Source organism: Hibiscus syriacus, unplaced genomic scaffold (genome assembly GCF_006381635.1).
Source record: "Hibiscus syriacus cultivar Baekdansim isolate YM2019G1 unplaced genomic scaffold, ASM638163v2 tig00003715_pilon, whole genome shotgun sequence".
Classification (NCBI taxonomy): Eukaryota; Viridiplantae; Streptophyta; class Magnoliopsida; order Malvales; family Malvaceae; genus Hibiscus; species Hibiscus syriacus.
The window spans coordinates 1,385,713-1,411,351 of record NW_024061980.1 but is presented as its reverse complement, the minus strand read 5'-3'; the positions used below and the strand labels follow the sequence as shown (position 1 = coordinate 1,411,351).

At 32.7% G+C, this 25,639-nt stretch overlaps 2 protein-coding genes and 1 pseudogene across 3 annotated transcripts; 2 read left to right on the top strand and 1 right to left on the bottom strand.

The window, feature by feature from the left end:
* Positions 1 to 950: 950 nt before the first annotated feature.
* Positions 951 to 24,546, bottom strand: LOC120180388 (zinc transporter 2-like). Of its 2 annotated transcripts, XM_039185720.1 has the most exons (5): positions 23,887 to 24,546; positions 23,376 to 23,794; positions 18,283 to 18,295; positions 14,755 to 14,758; positions 951 to 979 (listed from the first exon to the last, which is right to left on the bottom strand). In XM_039185720.1, the coding sequence occupies exons 1-2, from the start codon at positions 24,512 to 24,514 to the stop codon at positions 23,403 to 23,405; spliced, it is 1,020 nt and encodes a 339-aa protein (XP_039041651.1). In that variant the 5' UTR covers positions 24,515 to 24,546; the 3' UTR covers positions 951 to 979; positions 14,755 to 14,758; positions 18,283 to 18,295; positions 23,376 to 23,402. The 2 variants fall into 2 exon arrangements, with proteins under 2 accessions (XP_039041651.1, XP_039041656.1); XM_039185725.1 differs by lacking the exons at positions 951 to 979; positions 14,755 to 14,758; positions 18,283 to 18,295 and having other exon boundaries at positions 23,319 to 23,794.
* LOC120180413 lies at positions 1,596 to 1,940 on the top strand (annotated as a pseudogene).
* LOC120180404 lies at positions 20,235 to 20,897 on the top strand. Its single transcript, XM_039185735.1, has one exon. The coding sequence runs from the start codon at positions 20,447 to 20,449 to the stop codon at positions 20,759 to 20,761; it is 315 nt and encodes a 104-aa protein (XP_039041666.1). The 5' UTR covers positions 20,235 to 20,446; the 3' UTR covers positions 20,762 to 20,897.
* Positions 24,547 to 25,639: the final 1,093 nt, after the last annotated feature.

Here is a 25,639-nt window from a genome sequence, read left to right as displayed (position 1 = left end):
ATTTATTGGTTTTTGGTTTCATGGTTATGTAAACAAATGGGATAATAATTGGAATTTAAATTCTGAAGTAAATATGAATGATAACTCAGCCCAAACAAGCCCAAAAAAGCGAATGTGTTCCACCTCATCATCTAAACATCCCAAATAGTTTTCAATCATGCTCGATCCAATTTGAGTTGAGTTACCCGAACAAAATTAGGGTGCAACAGTGCCTAAAGTATTTTTTAACACTTCCTGGTGCCTAACATTATAATCGTTACTATTTAAGGACTCAGGTCGTCAACGATATTAATTTCTTCCATTAAATAACACTTGTCAGAATCTGATGATTTTGAAATTAATTTTTTTTAAAGATTAAAATATTATTATATTTATTAAAAAAATTATTTTCTCTTAAATTATAAAAAATCCCCAAATCCTAACCTTAACTCCTCATTACCCTTTTCGGCCACGACCACCGTCATCAATGTAGTTCATGCTATCCTTATAATTATACACCGCTGTAATTGCCGTCAATTGACCTTCAAAATCGCGTGGGATCGTGATTTTCATCTTAGGGTTTGTGAGGTATAAAACATCGATTCGTTGTCGATCGACCACGATTTCATAGGGGTTTTAGTAGTCGGGAGAGGTGAGGTCAGGTGGAGCTTTGTCGATAGTAAAGAGAGATGGTCGATGTGGGTTCGGGGTTGAAATGAAGGGTTTTATAGTTTTGAGGTTATTTTTTTTATGTTTTTAAATCTATAATTTTATTTTTTAAATTTTAAATAATTTTTAAATTACCAGGTTGTGACACGTGTCACTTAACGGTGCAATTAACACTGTTGACGGCCTGAGCACCTAAAGTGGTAACATTTGTAACGTTCGGTAGCGGGATGAGCAAAAAAATACTTTAGACACCTATTCATGAAAAAAATATAGTTTGGACTCTTATTTTGTATTTAAGGTTTGTTTTTATTTACCAAAATATCATGGTAATGTTTACTTTTAACTATAATCTGACCATGGAGAGATCTTTCAATAAATATAAAAAAATAAATTAATATAAAATCAAAATCCCATTAAATTATTAAAGAATGCGAAAAACTTAATTTAATAATTTAAGTTACTATTAAAATATAAGATTTGAAAAATGCACTGACCATTCATATTAATAATATTATATCTATTATTATCTACAGAGTTCAACAAATAAAATATATATAAAATGAAAATTTTATATAGTTTAGAAAATGGGTTGTGGCTAATATGAAAACATAAAATTTGGATAAAAGAAATAAATGATAATGGGTTGTGGCTGCATTCGAACAAGTGGTACATAGGAAAACCCGCGCTTGAACCGACCAAGATTGTCGCCATATTTTAAACCGCACTAAGAACATCCTTGTCGAAAGCTCGCCACTTGCCTTTCCACGTATACAAAAGTGTAAATTACGTGACACGTGTTATTTAACTTGCTTATCTGTAACTATCTTATCCACAAAATCCCAGCAACTTCCCGAACCACCCACACTTTTGTCGACTTACCCTGTTTGTATATATACATAGAAATAATCAACTCAATAAGAAGAAGAAAAAACAGCGTTTTGAGTTTGGAAAAATGGAGGCTGAAATGGATTCGTACGAGGACGTGGCGGCGTTGATGCAAGAAGAGCAAGACGGTTGGTCGACGCCGACACGCGGGGAGTGTCGGATACCGGCTGAGAAAACGTGTCCGCCGCCACCTCCGCCACCTCCGCCTAAGAAGGCGTTTAGCTTTAGGAAGAAAAGGCCGGAGCCGCCGAAGAATGGGTATTTTTCAACCGCCTGATCTGGAGTTGATTTTCTCAATGGGAGCTAGAAGGCAAACTTGCGCTTAGTTAGTCTGATGGCTCACTAGTTAGCTTTTTAGTTTATGGCCGGGAATTTGGAACTACCTTTTGTTTGTTGATTGACTTGGGTTTTTTGGGTTGATAGGTCAACAAAAACAATAGTGTTCATACTGTAATGTCTGTAATTAAACTTCAGTGTAATCTAATATAAATTAGTGTTTAGTGTTGGTTTAGGTTAATATGATTAAAATTATTGAAAGTTTGAACCAGAAATTCAGCCTATACAGCTAAAGGCCGAACTAACTAAGTTGTGAATGATACAGAAGATATTGGGCCGTTTGTTTTTTGTTTGATATGAGCCGAATAGGTCAGCCACTTCTGAAATAGGCCTATATATACTAGTCCTTGGCTTTTGGGTATACTTCAATTATAATTTTTTGATAAATCAAATTTTATTATCCAGAAGAGCAGAGTTCTGCTACAAAAACAATCAACCAATCAAAAATAAAACTAACAACAACCTACTATAAAAGAAAATGATTGGTTTAAGTAATACCCCAATTAATACAAAGGTTAGAGTTTATTATATCAGATCTATTAATATTTTTACCCTTTAGTTGAATTCGCACAGCTTCAGTAATAACCTTGAGCAAATCATCAGGTGATCTATGACGACTTTGGAAGAATCTACGATTTTTTTCCTCCCATAATGTGTAGATATAGGCAGTCCAAGCAATCTTCAGGATTGTGGTGAGCAATGATTTCCCTTTCCATGATGAAAAAGTCCGAGTAACCATTTCTTCACATGAAGATGAAATATTCTTCAAGCTATTAAGCGAAAAGACAGAGTTCCAAAGGCGAACAGCAAGAGTCCAAACAGCAAGAGCGCATTGACAGAAAAGATGTATACTTCAATTAGCTTGAAGACTCCATGCGTATAATTTGAACGCATATTACTTGTAAACCCCATACTTCAAATTAACCACTTAAACTGCAAAAATTATGAAAATAATTAAATTGAAATTATAGCTAAAAATGACACAAAATCTAATTAAATTGTAGATACCATTCCATTCTCATGAGTTGGGATACCTTATGATTAGGAATTTTTTTACTATACAAAACATAATTAAAAGATGACACGTATCTTTAATTAATATTTACAAATCAAAACAAATAAATTTATTATAATTGATCTCTTATAAAATTATTTAACCATACAATGGATTCATGAAGTTAAATGGATTTGAATTCCAATCACTTAGAAACCCAACAAGTGGACACAGATCAACTCTAAAGAGATTAAGAGTAGGTAACGATTATTATCCTTTTATAACTCATTAATTATGGTCTCACTAAAGTGAGATATTGGAAGTGGTCCTCTCAATGCATCTCAATCTTTGTCTTGTCTATATATTGTTTATATTTCAATCCGTACTCTATTTTCAAATGTTTATGATTACACATCCATTAGAAAAATCTCTTAAATGTGTGGTGAGAACTCCAAGTCGCCTTACGATCCTTTGAATGTCATACAAATGTCTAGTTTCACCATCTTGGAGTTCAATTTTCACCATCATTGGAAAAGATGTTCATGGGGTTCAAGTTTTACCATTTTTGGAAAAGATGTTCATATGTCTTGCAGTCGTCACTGATAATTTGGAGTTAATATGTCGTGTAGTCATCACCGAAAATGTATTCTTATCTCATCGTTTAACCAATTATAAATTGGAAAAAAAAATCATTATTAAATGTGTTGGGCATGAAAGGTTTCAACAATTGTCTGCTAGTTGTGGCTCACTTGCAACATTGAGTATGTAATACTAGTAAGAATATTTGAAAAATGTAAATATTATTTATATAAATGTATGTGGTATGTATATAATATATAAATATATAATAAATTCAGAAAAATAAATAAAGAGATTACTATAATTGAGGAGTAAAGAGGGAATAGTAAAAATGAAACAAGATATAGCATAAAAGGAGGGATTCTCAATCAACATAATATTCACATACTAGGAATAACGCTATATGTTTTTTCTTTTTTTTTTAAAGAAGTTTAAAATAATTATAAGATAGTATTTGTTAATAATCATGTTAAATTTATATGTTTATAATCTCATTCTTCTTACTTTTCTCTATGTATTTCTTCCTTTTGTTGTATCATCCCTTAAATTTATCCCTTTTGTGTTTTTCCATGAAAAGAGTTTTAGGGCTTTATCCTTTTTTCTTAGCACTTTGCATGGGGGAGAGGTCTCATCTCATCAAGGCCTTGATGATGAGTCAGTGTTTGCAGGTGCAGCATCGTCAAGATTCATAAGATTTAGTAAAGGCTTCTCTTGAGAGACTCCCTTTTCTCGATAGCGTCCTTTCAAATGAGAATCTTGATGATGCTCTGCATCAAGCGTATTGACTAAAAAATAGATTCTTTCCAGTTTGATCGAGGGTCAAATTCTTTTACAAATGCCACTCGGATTAAATATTTACATACACCCCAAAGGTAATATATTATACTTTCTCTTTTCCTTCTATAGTTTTGATTGATTTTAGCTTCAGTCGATTGAAAGTTTTGTTTCCCCTCATTTAATTAGGTATTAAGGAATTTACTTGAAGCTTAATCTGAAAAAAAACCTCAATCCTTAGACCGCTGAAACGTTCAGGACTTCCACTAACGAAGATTGAGTGCGGAAAGGCCTAGGTTTTTTAACTTACGAAGAGCAAGGAAAGATCTCGACATATCCATTATGTTATCTGATTATCTAATAATGGTTGGTTAAAGATCAGATCAATATTGATCAGTCAAGTTAAATAAGCGTAGAAAGAATCTTGAAACAGATTAAGATCAAAATAACATAATACTGATCAGTCATTATGTAATTAATAACCCCGATCCTAATACCAGACGGGTATATCTTGACATGCATGAATGCCGTGTATGCGCATCTATCCACTTATCATTGCTTGGCCTTGAGACATGGAAGAACTGGATTCTCCCAATCTTCATCGCGTGACATCAATATCCATAAAAATGGGTCACCAAATCTAAAGTCTTTGCATAACGTTCTGTAACCAGTTAAGGTTATTCTCGAATCAGATTCCACACCAGCGATGCCTTATCAACCAACATGCCACCACGTAATCCTTTCAAACTTCTTAAACTTAAAGACAAACCTGACTTGTTGATCCTATCTGCACCAAATATTTGCTTTACATGTCTCTGCACCCATTCTTACGATCCACGCATTTATGAATTGAACCGCAGCCCACCTTCCATTCGATAGCAACATAGAACATGGACAGAAACCGATCACGTGGAACTATATTTGTATAATCTATGAAATCAATATATATTATATGATTAAAGTATATATCTATCTATCTATCAAATATACATAACATGTTCAAATCTGAGTAACATGTTTTTTCTTTCTTTTATCTTTACACGCTTATAATTCATTTCTCTGCAGTTGAATTCTAGACGGAAGGTGCAATTAATCGTATTATACTAAATGGTGTTCGCATTATTTTATTTATAAATGAATATAGATCATGGTTATTGGTTATGGTTAGTGATAATTTTAAACCGTCGTAGTGGGGATATATATAATTAAGACTTCTAAAAAAGCATCTCAGCGTTTTTAAGTTAAATGTTTGTATGAGAACTTAATAAGAAATTTAGTGGAAGAAGAAAATATTATGTTTCTTAGAGATTTTTTTTATTCAATACATAGTTTATTTTATTTTTCAACAAATGTTTAATCTTGATTTATAAACTTAATTAAAAAACTATTTCTAGACTTATTTTTATAAACTTAATTAAAAAAATATTTCTAGACTTATTTGGATGAAAATACATCACAAACAAAAGAAATCACAGTAAAGATGTATATCAACACTGGCTAAGGCAGTTCTATACGATTTTGAACTTTATAATTTAACACCTTAAAATTATATTTTTTAAAATTTGACATCGAAAAATAAATTTTTTGACACAAAAATAATTATTTTTAAAATTTTACACCAAAATAAATGTTCCAACTCCGCCCTCAAAACCAGTAAACAAAAGTATTATTCTCCAAGTAGCTCACTCCCTAAGGCTTGACTTGTCCAATCAAGCTCTTGAAATGCATATCCTTTTAATTCAAACTTTACGGATAATTCTACTTATCTTCCTGGGAAGATATAGTCTTCAAGCTAATTATAATATAATAAAATTATTTATACTTTTCGAATAAATAAATATATGTTTGCATGACAAAAAAAATGAATCTGAACTATTGTAGAGTATGCGAGGAAGTAAAACGTCATGTACCTGGGGGTTTAATATTGTTAGATTTATTTATTTTATTCAAAAGATCTTATATCTCTTACGAATTATACATTAAGCCCCAATTTTAACAATATATATTATAATATATATATATATATATATCGTTAAGAAAAAAATCATATTTTTTTTTAAAATGAGCTGGATAAAAAAGGGAGCAAGTAATACGAGTAAAATCCAACATCAGAGACAGACAATAAGAAGAATCGATGATAGTATATGAAAAGCACGGTATCCAACATCCGAGACAGACAAGAAGCATCGGTGATAGTATGGAAAGCAAAACCTTGCAAACAGCAAGACATTGATGAATAACGTACAAAAGGAACTTTATACTATGGATTCCCATTGTCTGTCAAATTGGTACTACGTGAAGTATTTTGTAGTTATTTTTTTATAAATATGAGGTGAATGTAAATTGTATTTATTCAAAGATTTTTAATTATTTGATAATAAATGTTTATTTTAGTATTTCGAATCTAAAATATTGAAGATAATAAGTCTCTTTACCATTACATTCATTCAATTATTTAATTTTTTCTTTTGTGGTTTGCATAGTCAACTTGCATGCACATTTGTATATATAGTTTAAAATACATTTACACTATTAATAAATTTACACAAGTTTATAGCCATTAGATTTAATTAATATATAACTTAAATTAATTAAAATTTATAACTAATAAATAAATTTTCTTTAACTTACAATAAAACAATATTTTTTTCCTTTTAAGATTAAGGTTTAAGATTTAGTGTTTAGGGTTTGAGGCTTGAGGCAGGGTTATAGGGTTTGAGATTAAGATTGTGGTAAAAGAGATATTGTTTTACTGTGAGTTAAAATATATTTATTTGTATTATAAATTTTAATTAAATCTAAGTAATTTATTTATTTAAATCCAATGGCTATAAACTAGTGTAAAACTTATTAATTTTAACGGATCATATCCCATATATATATTGTAGACACCTGTTTTTGTCTGGGTTGTCATTTTTTATTTTATTTTATTATATATTATATATTAAATAGTTAATAACATTTAATATTATTTTTTATTTTTACAGACCACATACATGACCCAAATCGGGCCCAAACAAAAACCCTAAGCCCAAACCTAAGCCAAACCCTAACTGCTAAGCCTGCTACCACTGCCACCCAAGGAATCAGCCACTTCAACTGCAACCATTGTTAATTGGAAAGCCCGTCACCAACATCACACTGCCATCGCCTTTGCCATTTGCTCCCATCACTTTGACGTCGTCGCTGTCAACCTTCAACAGTTGCTACCGCCGCCATCACCAAAGCCTATTACCGTCGCCGTCCCTGTTCCAGAGCAAGAAATCAAATCAATCAAAAAAAAAATCTAATAAAAATGAAATCAAATCAACCTAGTCCTCATTGTGCCCCTATCACCATAGCCTCACCATCACTACAAAGGGAAAAGCTCGAACAAAAAGAGAAAAGAGAAAAGTTAGGGAATAAAAATAGGGTCTCAGTTTGAAAAGAGGGAGAAGAGAATAGAAATGAAAAAAATAAAAAAAAAAGAGAAAGACTCACCGAAAAGAATGAGGAGGCTCATTGGTGAGAAAATCAAGACTTCTCCGCTAGATTTATGTCGATCTAGCCACTTTGGAGTTAATCGGACATCATATCCATATTCAGGAGGTGAAGCTTTCGAATGGTAGTCGTTATTTCCATTTTTTCGCCCGATGAGCGTGACCAACGTCAATCAACGATGGAGGCCCACCTATTTTTGGAAACAAGGAGCCGACGAAGGTTAAAAAAACTCTCTATCTCTCTCTTTATTAAAACAGTTGGGTTTGAAAAATAGGGCTAGGGTTTTAAAATTTCTTATAATGGTATATATATAGTAAAATCAAACGACATAGTTTGAGGGTAGAGTTTTTCTGAGTTTGCACATGGATCATGCGAGAAGGGCTCCTATTTTTGTAAATCCATGTTTTAGTCACTAAATAAGTTACTATTTATATTTCAAGCTTTCAAGTTTATTGTGATTACATTTTGGTCCTTGTTTTTATTGTTGAATTATAGTTTAATTGCTGATTTTCCTTGATAATTTGTGGTTATTTCATTTTTAGTCCCTACGCATCTAACTATTTGATTGGGCAAATTGTTAATCGTGACGATTAATCAAAAAATTCTTTCAGTTAGTCCTTCATTCATTTAATGTGAAAAATATTTGATTATTACTTTGAGTGCTGAAACTTTATCATATGTTTATTTAGGCACTAATTTTAATAATCATGAGAAATAACATGTATTAATAACTCATTGGGTCTTTAACTTTTTATTTATTTGGATTGTGTCTTGAATTCATTTACGCTTTAAATGCGTATGCTTATGAATATATTATATTTCCTTTTCTCTCAATTACGAATTACGTATAGTTTATATATACAGAATATTTTTTAATCATGTGTCAATTTTTAATAATTCATATATTCATTTGTCCCTTTTTTATTCTAAAAATAATATTACATATATTGTTATAATTTTTTTTATTATATTTGAATATATGGAATACATTTTTAATACGACAATCTTCAATATTTTGGAAAATTATAAATTATCTTATTGTTCGGCTAACCTAGGGGAAACCCCAAAAACTTGGGGTGCCCTTATTAGAGCATTATTTGAATAAAATATTTTAACATTATTATTTGTTTCTTATTAAACTTAATTACATATATATTATTTTATTTTAAATACAATATTTTAAAATAAATAATTTTTAATTAGATATGTAACACCCCAACCCGTACCGACCGAATACAAGTCTGAGGTGTCACATTGACTTTTCAAACTTTGACTCTGACAAACTTCAAAGAAAATTTAAAACTTTCATTAAAATAAAGTGGTTTATTTACATAATCAACCAAAATAACCAAAATTGATCCGAGCATATTCAACTCAATCAATAGTATGCCAACTATATTCAAAAACCAAACACATTTAAATTATCTATTTTTGATCTGAAATTTTGTAAGGGAGATGCTGACATGTCTTGCTCTTCTTCGATTCTCTTCTCGATTCTGTAATCTACGTGTGAAACAATCACGCTAAGTCTATGACTTAGTGAGGCATTAACTTATAAAGGAAACTCTAATGCTTAAATATGTATGAACATATCATCTTATAATGCCACATCAAAACAATATAACATTATATATATAACATATACACATATTATATATGCATTATTTTAAATCTCTAATCTTATTCCACTATCAATATTCTTATCATTTATATCTTATAATTATATCCTCTTATATCTATTCTTTTACTCAACAATATTCAATTAACCAAGCAATACAACTATTAGCATATAAATCATATCAGATTATCTATTAAGAAATACGTGCATACATATAAATCATCGTTAGGCTATATCATTTAATCACATAGCACATTTACTTAACCTGCTAATCATACTATACTTATACCTCATCATGTCCTTTCTATAAAATTTATCATATCACAATATATATTTGTTATTATCTCTTGATTAGCCCATGTACATATGTGAGTCTCTAGAGGTTGTGCACTAATGTTGTCACCACAGCTCGTATAAATGCACCGAAGTGCCACGTAGAATTGCACCGAAGTACTGCGTGAATTGCACCAAAGTTCCATATAAAATGTTCCAAAGGACCACGTAGAAAATTCCTTAAGAATCATATACATATACAAAGGATCAAGTATGTGTCTCAAAAGACATCACACATGTTCCAAGGAATACATATATGTCCCGAAGGACCGTAAAGACCCTAGACTCTTGGCATGCCAACTATACCTCTAGCTCTTAAGACACATAGCATGGGCATTAATATTTATGTTTGTCACATATTCACACATTCGTATCAAATAGGCATATAGATCACTTTCACATAGCTTATATCATACCTTCATGTAATCACACATCTCTTGTCACATGTCTTATTATTACATTTTTATAGATCACACTTAGTCAAGTAGTTCATTTCCATATAATCACACATACACATAGATTACTTGCACATAGAACATTTTCATAATACTCACATATCACATAGCTTATACTTGTTCTATATCTTCTCATAACATATTCTTATAACTTTCTGTCATATCATTCTCACCATTTAATTTACCTAATTCATAGTCATGTGGCTTATCTTATATACATATATTCACATACCTTATAATTACCTAGTGTACTCCATTTCACACATAGTCACATAATTACGAAATTTATTTACACATCAATCATTTCCATACCTAAATCATATAACACTCGATTCTTCCTCATAAAGTTATACTATATCTTCTTATAATCTCATATATCCATAAGTAAATACTTATCTTGTCTCATTTTTCCATTTATTCTCATAATTATTTATACCATAACATGTAATTATATCACATATCTAATATTATTTGTATAATAAGTTAATCTATTTATTTAGTTAAATTTTACATAACTCCTATACCATAATTCTCTTTAAGTATACTTCTTCTCTATAACACTTATCTTATAGTTTGGCATCATCATTTATACTCAATTCCCTTCACTAATATATTATTCTCATATTACTCTATAGTCTAATCTTATTTAACTCATCACCCTTCTCATGTAGTCATATAAATCTATTATATTGATTCTTATAATTGATCACATTTACTATGTAACATGTATGGTCACCTATCATATAACCTATTTCACATTCCCATGTAATGATATTGATCATTCATATTAATTCCTATAACTTATCACACTACATGTATTCACACAAATCATTTAATATATACTATAATATATATATCACATATACCCAAATCAAACATATGCATATGATCATAAATTCAAGCATTCTAATATAGGAAATAGACTCGTCGCAAGTCTTATTTCCTTTAAACATCATAAACTAACTTGTATGCACTCACCTTGGCCTCACTAAGTTCAAATCCCCTTTTATGATTTTCCTCTCTTTCGATCGAATCTTAACTTGATGATCATCCCAGAATTTGTTCGTGCTCGATATCTACATGTTTATACATTGATACATATCGGTATCTAATTGATGTATTCTAATCTATCATTTTCTAGACCAAAGGAAAGACCTAATTCTATTTTCCCTTGAAGTGCATTGGTACATTCTACAATGTATCGATGCATCTCTTAACATGTGCATCGATGCACTACCCCATGCATCGATACATAATTTACATTCGATGTTTCCATTTTAAGTGGTATATCGATGCACCCCCTATGCATCGATGCACTCACTGCATTCGATGTTCATTTATTTTAGAGTGCATCGGTACACAATGAATGTGCATCGATGCACACACCCCAAAAATTCCAATTAGAGCACGAAATTCACTTTCTTTTTAGCTCAACTCTTCATAATTCATTCCCTTTTATATTCTTAACTCATATACACATATTCAAACTCATTTCTATTCAATAATCACTTCTTTAACCTCCATATCCTCTCCTCCTTATGAAATTCAAGAATCATACCTAAATTTTAACATGTTACAAATCCAATTCTAACACTTCATACATGTTAATTAGATTGATGACAAGTCAAATTCACTCTTAAACCTCATTAAAGAACCTTCTTTCAAGATTTCACTTATTCCTCTATTTTCTTTAATTCCCTCTATTCCCTTCATCTTATTGTTTCAAAACAATTTAAGCTCTCCTTAAGCTTAATTATCACTTAATAATCAAAACTCAACCTTAAATTTAACCAGAAACTCAAAATCAGAAAACTCACATTTAGCTATTGGTTTTCACGCGTGAAGAAATAAGAAAGATGAAGATAACTCTAGAAACCACTTTGTTTCCTATTCTCTTCCACGTGTAATATATATCTAACCATTTTTAATTATTTTCCCTGTAAATAACCCTTTTACCCTTCAATTCATCTAATAATTACTAACATCTTTCAAGTAAATTTCCAAATAATCATTGAACTATTCTATTCTTCTACTTTAGTCACCAAATTCTAAAACTTTACGATTTAGTCACTAACCCATAGTTTAGGTTGTTACAAGATATATCATTTTTATATACTTATTTTAATAAATAAATCATTTTATTTATTTCATGTATTTATTTATTTATCATTGCTTAATAATCTTATCTATTTATCTTTGCTTAATTTTATTTCATGTTGACATTTCATTCACCCTGTACATGTTACTGTTGCATTCATAAGTCATGCACTTGTTTTCTCGTTTTTGTATCATTCAAAGGCAATGTTGTCTTGCGTCGTGGATAAACGAAATTACGTCCAACATGACTGGATTTCAATTCCCGTTAATCCACATAGAAGGAGGACACCCTTCTCAAATAAAATTGAGTGAATTAAATTATTTTCATTGACACAAATATTTTAAAATATATTCACTTATTCTTTTAAAAATCATAATAAGGATCATAATTTAAATTTTGAATGTTACTTTGTAAAATTCCATTACTTAGACAACGTATAATCGAGAGTTACCAATTTTGGGTGTTATGGGGTGCTTACCCTTCCCCACGCGTAATCGACTCCCGAACCCTTAAGAATGAATTTTTGGTAAACGAAAACCAATTTTTGTCTTAAAAACGATTTTTCTTAAAATTGTTTTAAAAGACTTTTTTTAGGTATTCGACCTACCTAACCCAAAGGTCGATGGCAAATCCAAATTTCAAATTAAACCAAAATTTAAATTTTCCAAAACAAAGTCATAATTATTTTAAAATAAAATTATTTAATAAAAATTGCTTATGAAATCTTGATGACTCTGTTGGGAACTGTTTGAGAGTTAGGCCTTAATCGATTATATGTTGTCTGAGTAGTTCGAATTTTATAAATTTAAACCTTTACTTGAATTACGATCCTTTTAATTTCAACTTTTATAATCATGTATCATTTTTTACTCTTGTAAATAGTTGTACTGATGTTTGATTTCTTTGTTTTCATATCTGTTAAGGTTTTCGAAAATGAGTCATGATTTTTATTATTATTTTATTTTATTTTTTCAAAAAGTTTGTAAGTTCCTCCTTACACACGTCACATGCATTTGCATGTCATAAGATCTATACTCGAGCTCTGTCTCACTAAGTGGGAGTGAATCGCTAGTGCCTTTGTGACTAGCCCTCCGCATAGGCTAGTGAGTCATCTTTGTGAGCATCGCTTCGTGTAAACATAAGGAATGTACTTCCTCGAATTGAACTCGATCCGTTAAGTCTATAATGGATAATGATTGAGGGTTTGTCTAAGTAAGGGGGCACCAACAACAAAGACAATTCGTGTACTTTTATTGCCTTAGAGCCAAAACCATGCATATAATGAACCATAAACTAGTCACCGTTGGTAAAGCCATGATGAAGTTCTGTAGTCACCCTAATAGGTGGACACAAAGGAGGAACGACTTTGCATCTTTAATCTTTTCGAGATAGAATAAATTGTGTTCCAAATGAGAACATGTGAACTAGATACCGTGCAGTTAGGATTATTTTGTGAAATAAATCATATCAGGTAGAAAACATGTATGTATAAGATTGTTATAGATATCATGATGGGGTAGATGTTATATTTATCTTTGAATAAAACTTTTATATTTATAGATTATTTTACATGTACTAATTCAAAATATATTTTTATTTTTTTGTTGTTTTTACTTTTTTTTTGCATTGCATCATCATCACAACACAATATGAAGGTATTGATCTACAAATGACTCTATAATTGGAGAATTTTTATAAATAGAGGAAATGTTTATCAATCAAGTAGTAGCATACACAGACATGCACTGCTGGCTAATCGAAGCTCAAAGAATAAGAAAAAAGCTTGCATGAAGAGTGCATACACCAGAATAGACTAATGTAATGACATCCAAAGATTTGAGAGATGATCACTTGATTCGAGCAACGATACAGTTACAGAATATAGCCAACAAAGGTTTCACTTTTCATCATCAAGGCACGAAGCACAACTCCAATGCCACATGAGGATCATCCGAGATGGGTCATATTTTGAAAAAATCTTTTATACAATTATAGGAGGTCATAGAACAATTGAGGGGAATAGTTTTCAAGGACGAATCTCCGAGAAAACTCATCGACCTACTTTAGACCAAACATACAAGCAATATTATGTATGTGAAAATGGATTATCTTGAATAATTAAGACTTTTGTCTCTAATGAAACTTGTTCTAGGATATTCATCTTTGGGATCAATACCTTTTTGCATTGTATTCACATTTGCATCTATGCATTTTGCATTCATACGTAATTTATTTAAGCATTTTCACATGCATCATTCATGAAAACATGAGTTTAATTCGTGGAAAATTCCATGAAAGTGGTCTTGATAACGCGACAAGATATTCAAAATGGAAACAAAATTTGAGCAATTGAAGAAAAAACTACAAGAGAGTTTGCAGAAAATGTAAACAGTTTGGGAATATAAAATAGAGCAATCACAAAAGACCGCTACAAATTCCATTTTGTAAAACCAGGCTAACATGGCCGACCAGATTGTTGAGAAATTGGCTAGGCTTAATAAGGAAAAAGGAAAGGAAAATGTTTTCTCAAATGTGGAGTCTTTTGAGGGTGTAGTGATGTATTTTGCTCCACAATTGATCATTATACTCGTGAGGCTTCAAAGCCACCATGTAAGTTTATCTACCCCTAAGACTCAAGAAACCATGACAAATCCTCAGTGTAGCCCCACTGATCATAGCATGTTTGATTCTAATCAAATAAAGAAAGCTAGAATTGAGATCCCTGAGAATTTGAAGGAATGATGCAAATATTACTTTAAAGGATTGAAAGGACAAAGCTCCCAAATGAAGTGAATACAAGTGAGTTATCCCAGGTTCCCGACCTGGTGTTCCCTCCAAAATTCAAAATACTTGATTTTGAAAAGTACAATGGAACCAGTTGCCCTACTGCTCTTCTCATGATGTTCATTTGGAGGATGACTGGATACATTAGCAATGATCAAATGTTAATCCACTACTTTCAAGACAGTCTGATCGGACTCGTTTCTAAGTGGTATAATCAATTGAGTCATACTCGAATCTGCTCAGGGAGGATCTAGCTCATACTTGTTTGAGTCAATACAAACTTATGACTGAAATGGCCCCTGGACGAACAACGCTGTAAAACATAGAGATGACCGAAAGGGAGTTCATCACTGTGTTCATCTACAGGTTGAAATCTCCATATAAGCAATATGCTAGGGGTTTCTATAAAGAATTTTTTTGATATCGTCATGTGTGGAGAGAGGATTAGAAGAGCTATCAAGAACGACAACCTAGAATTGAAGCTAAAATCAATACGGTGGTATCTTATTCAGTCGAACATAGGTTGATCTAAGGAAGGAATCATATTGACCTGATTCCAATGACATGTGAGGAATTGCTTTCAACACTCGTTGAAAAGAATCTCATGACTCTGATTCAGTCCAAGCCAAAAGAACCCCCGTATCTCAGAGGTTATGATGTCAACGTGGTGTGTAACTACCACATAGGAAGCTTGGGGAACTGAAGCGCAAGGTCCAAAATCTGATTGATTCAGAGGCATTGGAATTCGATAAGTAATGGGGCATTACGACCAAGAAAAAAGTCATCTGTATCCATCACGAAGCTTTGTTTCACTTTCATAAAAAAACATATCATTTTGTCTGAATTTGTTTTTCTTTTTTTCTCCTATGATTACAAGTTTATAAGTCACTGAAATTTTTTGAACATGTTAAATAAAATGCTACCTTCTAAGTTATGAATAATGAGCAAATTTTGAACTTGATTTTTTTTAATATCAATTAAATTAGATGATCTCTTGGAATCAAAGTTATGGCATATTGGAAAGTGGCAAGATTAAACCTTCTTAAAACAAGAACCCTTGATCCTTCTCCAGTAGATATACCTGAACATCATACCCTTCTCTTAGAAAGGCCGAGATAGCCTTCTCCTCTCATGAAGAGATGGTCAAAGGGTCTGACATTCAGGTATGTATAGAAGCGAACAAAATGGGGCATCTTGTATATAAGGTCGCAAATTTGCTTCGTTTATGCTTTTATTGAGGACGTTCTATGATGATCATAATCTTCACCGATGGAATAGTGGAATAAATGAATTCAATCTAGGTTAGTTGTTAGGGAATTGAATTATAAGGATAAAATTTTATGACCTTCAACAACACTCAGACTATAACAATTTATTCTCGATGAGCTTAAGAAATTGAATATGTATATCCAAGAAATTAATATAATTACATATATGTAATAAAGCTGAGCTATTCCACTAAATCAATTAGTCATAAAGGTAACTAAAAAACCTTGGCTTTATGAATATATTACATTCAAACCATGACATTGATTGGATACCTGGCAACTCGATGCTTACTTCATTGTAGTTGTCAAGTCAAATACTTTGTGATGAGATGAATCCTTTAGCTAGCCAATTAAAGGCAAAGAAAAACTATATGTATATATGTAATAAAGATGAGCTATTCCACTAAAACAATTGGTTGCAGAGGACTGGTACAGGAAGAAAGCCAGGTGTGCACACTATTGGAGCATAGACATTAGGAATTAGCTTTCCTTTTTTCATTCAAAAAAAAAACCATTACTATTAATATAAAGTTATTTATAATAATTACTTGAATTGATAAATTGATTTATTGCAACTTAACATGATTTATACTTAGTGATGTGAGTAATTATCAATAAAAGAGAATTGATTCTATGATCTAGATTAATAATAGATTTTTACAAAGATGATGTCTAATCTAAACATGAGAGAAAAAATTACTATAAGAGAAAACAAATAATTAAATACAAGAATAAAAAAATTATCTACTATTTTCATACAAAAATTTTGTAAATTAATTAATTAAAATAAATATATATATATAACTTATATATACAAAATATAAACTCGATAAAAATTATAAAATTTAAAGAAACTAGAGTCAGTTACGGATCAATAATTTAGGGTTAGTACTATCGTCCATGGTTATCAAAACCGAACCGGACCGATCGGTTTAACCGGTTGAACCGTGAACCGGTGGCCTGTTCGGTCCGGTTACCTCACAAAATCGGACTGACAATGAATCGGTAAAACCGGGGGAACCGGTTGAAAACCGGCAAAATCGGTTTGAACCGCCTGTTCACTTTTTTTCTTTTTTAAAAAAATTAAACTAAACGACGTCGTTTGTTCAACGAGCCGAGTCAAATTCGAGTATTGTTGAGCTCGACTCGAACACGAAAACTTTAAAAGTAAGCTCAACTCGACTCAAAAACTCACGAACTAAAAATTATCTAGTTCAACTCGAACTCGAAATATAATATTAAAATTTGAACTCAAAAAGGTACAAATAACTTTATAATAATAGAGGTGATTTGACATTCAAAATCATAGAACCTTTTGTTGAGCACAGATAATTGGTAGGTTAGGTCCACACTTTTATTGATGTGATTTAAAAAAATAATATTTCAAAGGGACAAATGGGCCCAAAGCAATTAGGGTACTTATGAATAAGTGTGGACCTAACCTACCAAGCAATTATTTGTAGAGTCCTACGGGTATTGAACATGTCGCTCTTGTAAACATTACCGAGTTGTTGTAACTTTGAACAAATTTCAAAACAAATAAATAATAATTAATTATGAGACCTGAATTTCCTTGTAATTTCAGAGTGAAAGGGAAAAAAAGAACATTAGTTAAGATCTGAACAACAGAAAGAGGGTGGTTGCTTCAATAACACCCCGTAATGAAAATAGACAGTAAACAAACAACGTGGAAACGTGCGAGTCTTCTCGACTGAAGTTTTCATGGATTTTTTTATTAATAGATGCTTCCAGAAATAAATTTATGACTTTTTTGACCTGTTTTTCCTTTTTGATCAATTTATGGGTCACATGTCTTCATGTGGGACTCCAAATGCTGATATTCTCAAAGCCCACATGACTATTTAGCAAGAATCAAAAATATTATTGCCAAACCCTAAAATAGGCTTAAAAAGATGGATTGTATTGCATCCACAACACACCATGTGATTTGATTTTGACCCACCCTTACCATAAGTTGACCAATCAAATCCAATAATCTTAATTCATATAACTAAAAAGAAAAGGTCAAGTACAGAGAAAGGAAATGAGACCAGTAGTTTTTGATATCATATAAAAGCATTTGTATATGTTTAATCATTTTTAAAATATAAGGAAATTAGACCAGTAATCTGAGAGAACATATAATCTATATAATATAAGGATTTCTTTGAGAAGTACTCTAATTCAATACATTGAACTCAATCTGAACTCATCAAGTGGTTTCGGTGGTTAAAGAGAGTATTATTCTCTTTAGAGGTCTTTGGTTCGAGCAACTCTCTCTATAGTGTGTACTTACATTGTCAATAGTTAAAAAGATTCTAAACAATACTGATTTGTAAATTTGTAATCCCCCATATTATTCAAAAAATAAATAAATAGAAATCTTCATTGCAGGTTGTCCCCATACCAGAAGAAACATTATTGCAGAAATCAATTGCATCACATGGTGAACCTCCACAGGGCACACTGGTGAAATATTCTATAATAGGATGTATTTATATATTGAAGAATAACCATGTATATATATTTGAAATTTCAAGCTTCTGTTTGCTGATCCAGAAGGTTGCATGTGCATGTGAATCCCTAATTCCCATAAACAATTTTATGCTTTTAATTTAGCTGTTATAATCCATAATAATATATAGCACCATTTAAAATATAACTATAAAAAAATAGTGCTTTGAGACCAAGATTTCAAGTTGAAAACCACCAAGTTTTTATGATTTGATGTGCTGGTCGGTGGGGCATATTCAGCAGAATCCAACTGCTGTTTTCAGCTATAAGAAAGTCATGGAGGTGCATATTCTTTATCACAAAATTGTGGTCATGGACTGATATCCTCTTCTAATCATGCCTGCACATTAGGGAGAGTTTTATAAAAGAAAATCAGAGATAAATGCTCTTTGCTTTACCTACCATTGTGGAAGGAAAAGTGACAATATCCATTAAGTTGAAAAATGAAATAAGACCATAAAAAAGTTGGATTGCTAGAGATTCTACGCTTCACTGCAGTAATTGCTCTGCTTACAGATTCCTAACAATTCATATGGTATCAGAAATGCCTTAGAGTGGCTAAAAGTTAATTTACCATTGATATTAAACTACATGGTAATGGGAAAACTTACTGCCTGAACTCCTGAATTTGTCAAATGGTGGTTGGAAGAGGTCCATAATGACAGAAATATCAGATGGTACTGGAATTATGTCTCTAAAGCGTGATTTCGATGCTTAAATCGATGTAATATCAGTGTTTCTAAGGACTACGATTAAGCAATAAATGGTAGTGGGGTTTGTAGTTGGGTCCAAGAGAAAGAAGTGGTGCAACCACAAGTAGGGAAGGTATATGTGAAATCTAAGCCTCAAACATGAAACTGGGGAGAGAAGACCAAAGGAGCCCCCCCCCCCCCCCCCCCTCAAACATTTATAGCTTCTGAGACTCTCTATGAAGAATCAAAATGGCAATGTAAAAAGTGTAAGTTCCATTCACTAACTTGCAAAAGAGCATTATTTGAAAAAAATTAACCTCAAACACTGCCAACAAAGGGACACAAGCCTTATCACAAGAAGCAGCTAACACTAGTGTGACCCCACCCCACAATCCCCTCTTTCCCCTTTTGTTTTTCTCTCTCTCACTCTCATGTGTGTGTTCTTTTGTGATGTAAACTTAAAAAACTGACATTATTATGGAGCCCCTTACGACAATTGTGTCTAGAAAAAAGAGATGATGGATCTCCAAGAGGGAAGAAATCGGGCAATATCTTATGTATGAGCCAAGAACGAGGGCTTCACAAATCCTCATAGAACCGACCAATTTTATAGTGCCAGGCCAGCAACAATGATGGTCCAGTCCCTATAATATAACATGCAAAACTCAGTTCTAAAAATCCCAAGGAGAGTTGAGAATTGACACTTTTAAAATGATAAATAAACGTTTAATCAGATCAAAGCTAACAAAGCTTGAATTGTGAGGAGGAAGGCCCTACTTTACTATATATATAACAACATATAGCCCCACAACTGTCTGCAGCCCTGAGAATCCTTCTCAGTCAAATCTCCTTCTAAACTTCTTTTTTTTCATTGTTCATCTCTCCCACGCGCAGACAAAGAGGTTATCAGGTTTAAGTTAAAGAGATCGAACTCTGAGAGAACTGTCTATCCCATTATTGCTAGTGTTGCAGCCTCCGAGCTCATTACATGGATGAGAAGTGGAAGCTATCAAAGAAGGAAGCTTCAGGCACCACCCATTGTTCTAGTTCTTCAAAGTTCTCACTCCCAAGGAGTTTATCAACAAAGAGTGTTTCTTCCAAGTCTCCCCTTCTTAGGAGTTCCTCACAGAAAAACTCTACTTCTTCTTCTTCATCTAAATGTTCACTACCAAGAAGTTTTTCACAAAAGACTACCATTTCGCGGAAATGTAGTAGCGTGGCCAAGGAACAGAAGGCAAGATTTTACATTATGAGGCGATGTGTTGCCATGCTTGTCTGCTGGCATAAACACGGAGATTCTTGAACATCAGTGGAGATAATGATCATATATAGATCAGTAGGGAATTAAGGTTCCTTTTCCTTTTCTCCACTCGTTTATGCAAGATGGTTCTTGGATTTGTTTGTCTTGAATCTCATGGATTTTTATTCATCCACTGCATCAAGTTACGGATAAATGTCAGAGTTTTTCTTGCTTACCTTCAGTTTATAATTAGTTCAGTTTGTAATTATAAAATGAGAAGAGCTACAAGTTTTATAGTTGTAAGAAAAGACTCTTATCAACAAATAGATTTCTCTCAAATCCTAAACTACCAAAGTCTTTTGCTTTTCCCCCCCTAATCATTGCCCCTGTATTTCTTTTTTCCCCCTCTTGAGATCTGAGATCTTAACCAAAGCAGATCTCAAAATCAGGAGGTCTCCTTAAATTTGATCCTTTTGGAGTGGCTTTTGGCTGATTGAATTTTTTTTCTTCAATTTTGTTCATATTTACTTACTTTTCTTGTGTTGATTGATGGCACAGAGATTCCTTTCATCTTTTGCAGCTGCCAATATAATAATAGGAAATCATTGGCTATTGAATCTGCATTGGGAATGAGAAACCATCCTTTTACTTACCCTTTCAGAAAAAGAGGAAGGAAATGAGTCCTATGCTAAAGATGGAAGGGAAATACCTTGGATTGATCTTTAAATTAGGGTCTAGGCATTTGCTTTTGGTTCACCCCTGAAACTGGTTTTTGATGAGTGGCTAACACTTGGTGAGATCTTTCTTTTACAATCCAGGTTAGTTCTAAGAAGAACTTCTACTTGGGGTAGTAGCAATAAATGAATATACGATAATGGTGTTTTATGCTTGTGTTAAACATGAGTATGTTCAAACTTTTTTCGCCTAAGCTTTTCAGGTATTCGAAGGGTCGAAAACGATTACTTCAAATGTAGACGAACGGTGAAAGATATCCATGAGAATCGGAGAAAAGCATTTCTTTCGAAACTTAAATTGGAAGGAGCAGAAAATCCTGAATGCTAAGTCCTTCTTAACATGAGGAAATAAATTACAAGGAAAATTATTTTTAAACTGGAAAACACACTTAAACCAAGAATTGTGCTGAGATGCATGTATTATAGTCATTTAATCATGTTGTTCCATCATGCTTGCATCATTCAGTTGAAGCCTTCACCAAATAGCAGCATCCTTTTTTAGCTAAAATGACCGACACTCTATCTATATTTTATTAATCCCCTGATTACTTCAAAACGAGGGGATACCACTACTATGTTTGACAGAAAATTTGCAAGTTTTTCAAAGTTATAATAACACTAAGGAAATTGCAAGTTGAATTTCACATGAAAGCAGATTATGTCACTTGAATTTAGGTGCAAATATCGGACACAGGTATGTTTTTTTGGTAAGATTTTCCTAATAACAATGTCAAACATGGAGATATGCTTGTCTGATAAAAATAGACTAATATCTTCATCAATCATCACTAATATCTTGCATCTATGGAAGTTTTCCCCCCCTTAAACTAATTAAGGTTTTACATGAAAGGTCAACCATCAGATTAATGATGTCTTTGCTGTCCTACGACAACCTAGGCTAAAACACAAAAGTAGTAACTGTAAGTAAACCACCATTGACAGACCTGGAAGCAACTGACATTTAATATAATGATGTAACTTAAAAGAGCTTTTGGCTCCTGAGCCTTATATCTGTTAGTCTACGGGGGAGAAAAGACTAGTACAAGTAACTGCGATGATCAAACAAGATTTCAACCAATTTTAAAAATATTGTAAAAGATCAAATCATTTCAAGTAAATTAATATCTTAAACTATGGTCTATGCAGATTGAGAATCTAGAATTAACAAGAAATTGTTTGCTGCGTACCTTATGAACAAGTCACCTTCAAACTGTTCGGTTTTGTGTGCTAGAAATACTGGCTTACTGCAGATCTACTGTAATCTCGACGATGGGGTATCTAAGAAAACGCAAGGAATTGAGAAGATATCTTCTACAGGATGAAACAACAAGAAATCAGCTCAATTTTCCCACTTCCAGGAAATCAAAAATCGTGTGGAAGCATCAGAAGTATACACATTTCAAGGGTTTACCTAAAACAGGATCAAAGCAGGGAGATTCAATGATAGAAATGAATTGTTGGAAATATATGAAAATAGTAAGTTCAACACTGCTCTCTTTGGTTAGCAAGTGGGAAAATACAGCAACTTCTGGATTAAAGCATCATGATTAATTGATCATCATCAAACTCAACAAAAAAAGTAGACGTCTTATCTGATACAGAATCATAAGTTACTGTCTAATAAAACTATTAAGATGTCAAAATTTTCCTTGTTTTATTATTCTTAGATGTGAAAGAAAGATGATCACTTTCCTGTTTGATCACAGGTCAGTTAAGAAGCAGCAAATCAACAAGTTACATACTAGGCCATTTGATGATCTATCAATCTATGACGTGTATCGTTCTTATTGCCAATGCAAACCTTTATTTCTTTTACCACTTTAATGTTACACCCGCTTTAAGTTTAATTTTGTGTGTGTGTGTGAGTGTATATATATATATTGATATAATAAAATCACAAAATACGCTCCAGTATGGATAATTCTTGAAATTACATGGATAGTAATTGATTACAAAGAGGGATTGCAATATCAGTCCCAGATCATAACAACTGCTATAACTGAAACACCAAGAAGCACGGCAAGGAACTTGAAGGAAGGCGTGTCAAAGTAACATTTAGCTTGTGGTTTAAAGCCCTTAGCAATGAGATGATTAATGGCAACATAAATGAAAACCCCACAAGCAAGTCCCATTGAGATAGCGTAAATCCAGTCAGCTACATGACCTTGAGTAGTGGCATCAATGGAAATGCCGATCCCTACACCTATGGGGCTGGAAACAGCGAATGCAAAAGAGTAAGCACATGTCAACAAAAATGGCCGCTTTGGTAACATCTTCAGCAGTGCAATCCCCATAGCAATTGCTGCAAAAATTTTGTGCAGTGAAATTGTCCAAAGATTCCTCCATGCATCTCCCTTGGTACCTGCAGAAGACAAATTTACTGAAATAAGTAACACCGTGTTACGACCAATATTGTTGCTTCTTCGTTGATCGAAAGGTATAGTAGTAACTTACCTGCAACACCAATGGCAATGCCCTCGAAAACTGAGTGAAAACACAAGGCGAAAATAAGGAGTAAAGTGTCTCCTAAGGACGTTGTCCTAAAGAAAACTGGATTATTCGAGTCGATTCCTACATCTTTGGGATGCTCGTCATCAGCAGTTCTTCCTTCTTCCACTTCCATTTGCACTCTAGTGTCTCTTTCACCACCTGATGTAACACTGATGATTATGCAATCACCAAGCATGGTGAGTAGATACCCCACGGATGCCAACATGAAGGCGAAAGGGTATGTTTTGGTTGTGAGATCACCGAAAGTTTCACTAGAATCGCTCAAGAAATGCATCAAAGAGGTTCCCAGAAAAACCCCACCGGCAAACTGTGTGCCTAAGAGGAGAAAACTTTCGTTCCATCGATAGAAATAAGGGGAAACCCCACCGGCAAAAGTGCTCACTAGAAGAATGATCAAACACCATATTTTCACCAAGATTAAGCCATGCTCATGCAAGTTTACATGGTCACCGTTGTCCCCTTCGTGATCGTGTCCACCATGACCTTTGGTTATTGAGAACTGCAAGAGAAGAAGAAGAAAAATGAACAAGGACGTTGACTTGAGTTTTACAATGGTGGAAACTCTAGCCATGGATACAGTTGATGGATATCACTTCCCCCTTAAAAATCTAAACGCGGAAAAGAGATAATATTATAGACCTGGATTTGCTCGCCACTTCTGAGTTTGCAGTACAACGTTGACTTTACAAAGATTGTAGTATTGTACTACACAGAAGAATGATCAATTTGTTTTACCCAGTTTGGTTGTACGCATGTCATTCTTATACCAATATGCCAATGGCAGCAATAACTGGGTTGGGTTAGGCTTCACTTTGAGGACCCTCAACCCATTTCCCATGGGCTGATCGATTGATCAAACAACTTAATATTCAATGCCATTTACTGGTTTCGTGCTCTTGTATTATGTTATTCGAGTAGTTTTAGTCCAATATAATAACATCATGATGATGATGGACACACTTCAATGCTTGTGTATATATATTGATAGAGAGATAAATTGCATTAGTTGTCGACTACCGGAGGAATGAAAAGTGGAAGACTTTCTTGTCAATACATGTACTATAGCATAAACTTTATCCAAATACAAAAATTATTATATTTTATCTAATATTTAATCTCACGGTTATCTTATTCTAAAATCTTTATTCTATAATTTTTAGAAATTGAGATTTTCTCATACCAAATATCAGTTTCCATAATTAAAGAAGTTACTTTTATTGCAAATGAAAGGATTGACGAGAATCGAAAAAAGATTGACCTTCAAAATTGGCTTCAAAAGAGTATACGACACTGTCGATTTACGCTTTCTGTTAAAGGTGATGAAAGAAATGGGGTTTGGAGATAGATGGTGTGTCTGGATTTCAAAGTGCATCTCGACTGCTTCAATATTGGTTTTAGTGAATGGTATCCCTCCGAGAGCTTTAAAATGAACAGAGGACTTTGTCAGGGTTGCTCACTCTTACCTTTGCTCTTCAATGGCGAAGCTCTCAATCTTATTCTCTCAAAAGCAGTGGATTTGGATTTGTTTATCGGTTTCTTTATCGGCAGAAAAGAGAGAGTGATCATGCTGTCTCATATGTAATTTGCGGATAATTTAATAATTTTCTGCAGTTCTTCGCTACGACAAATAAAAAATATCAAAAGAATTTTAAGGGTGTTCAAACTAGCTGCGAGACTTAAATTGAATTTAACGAAA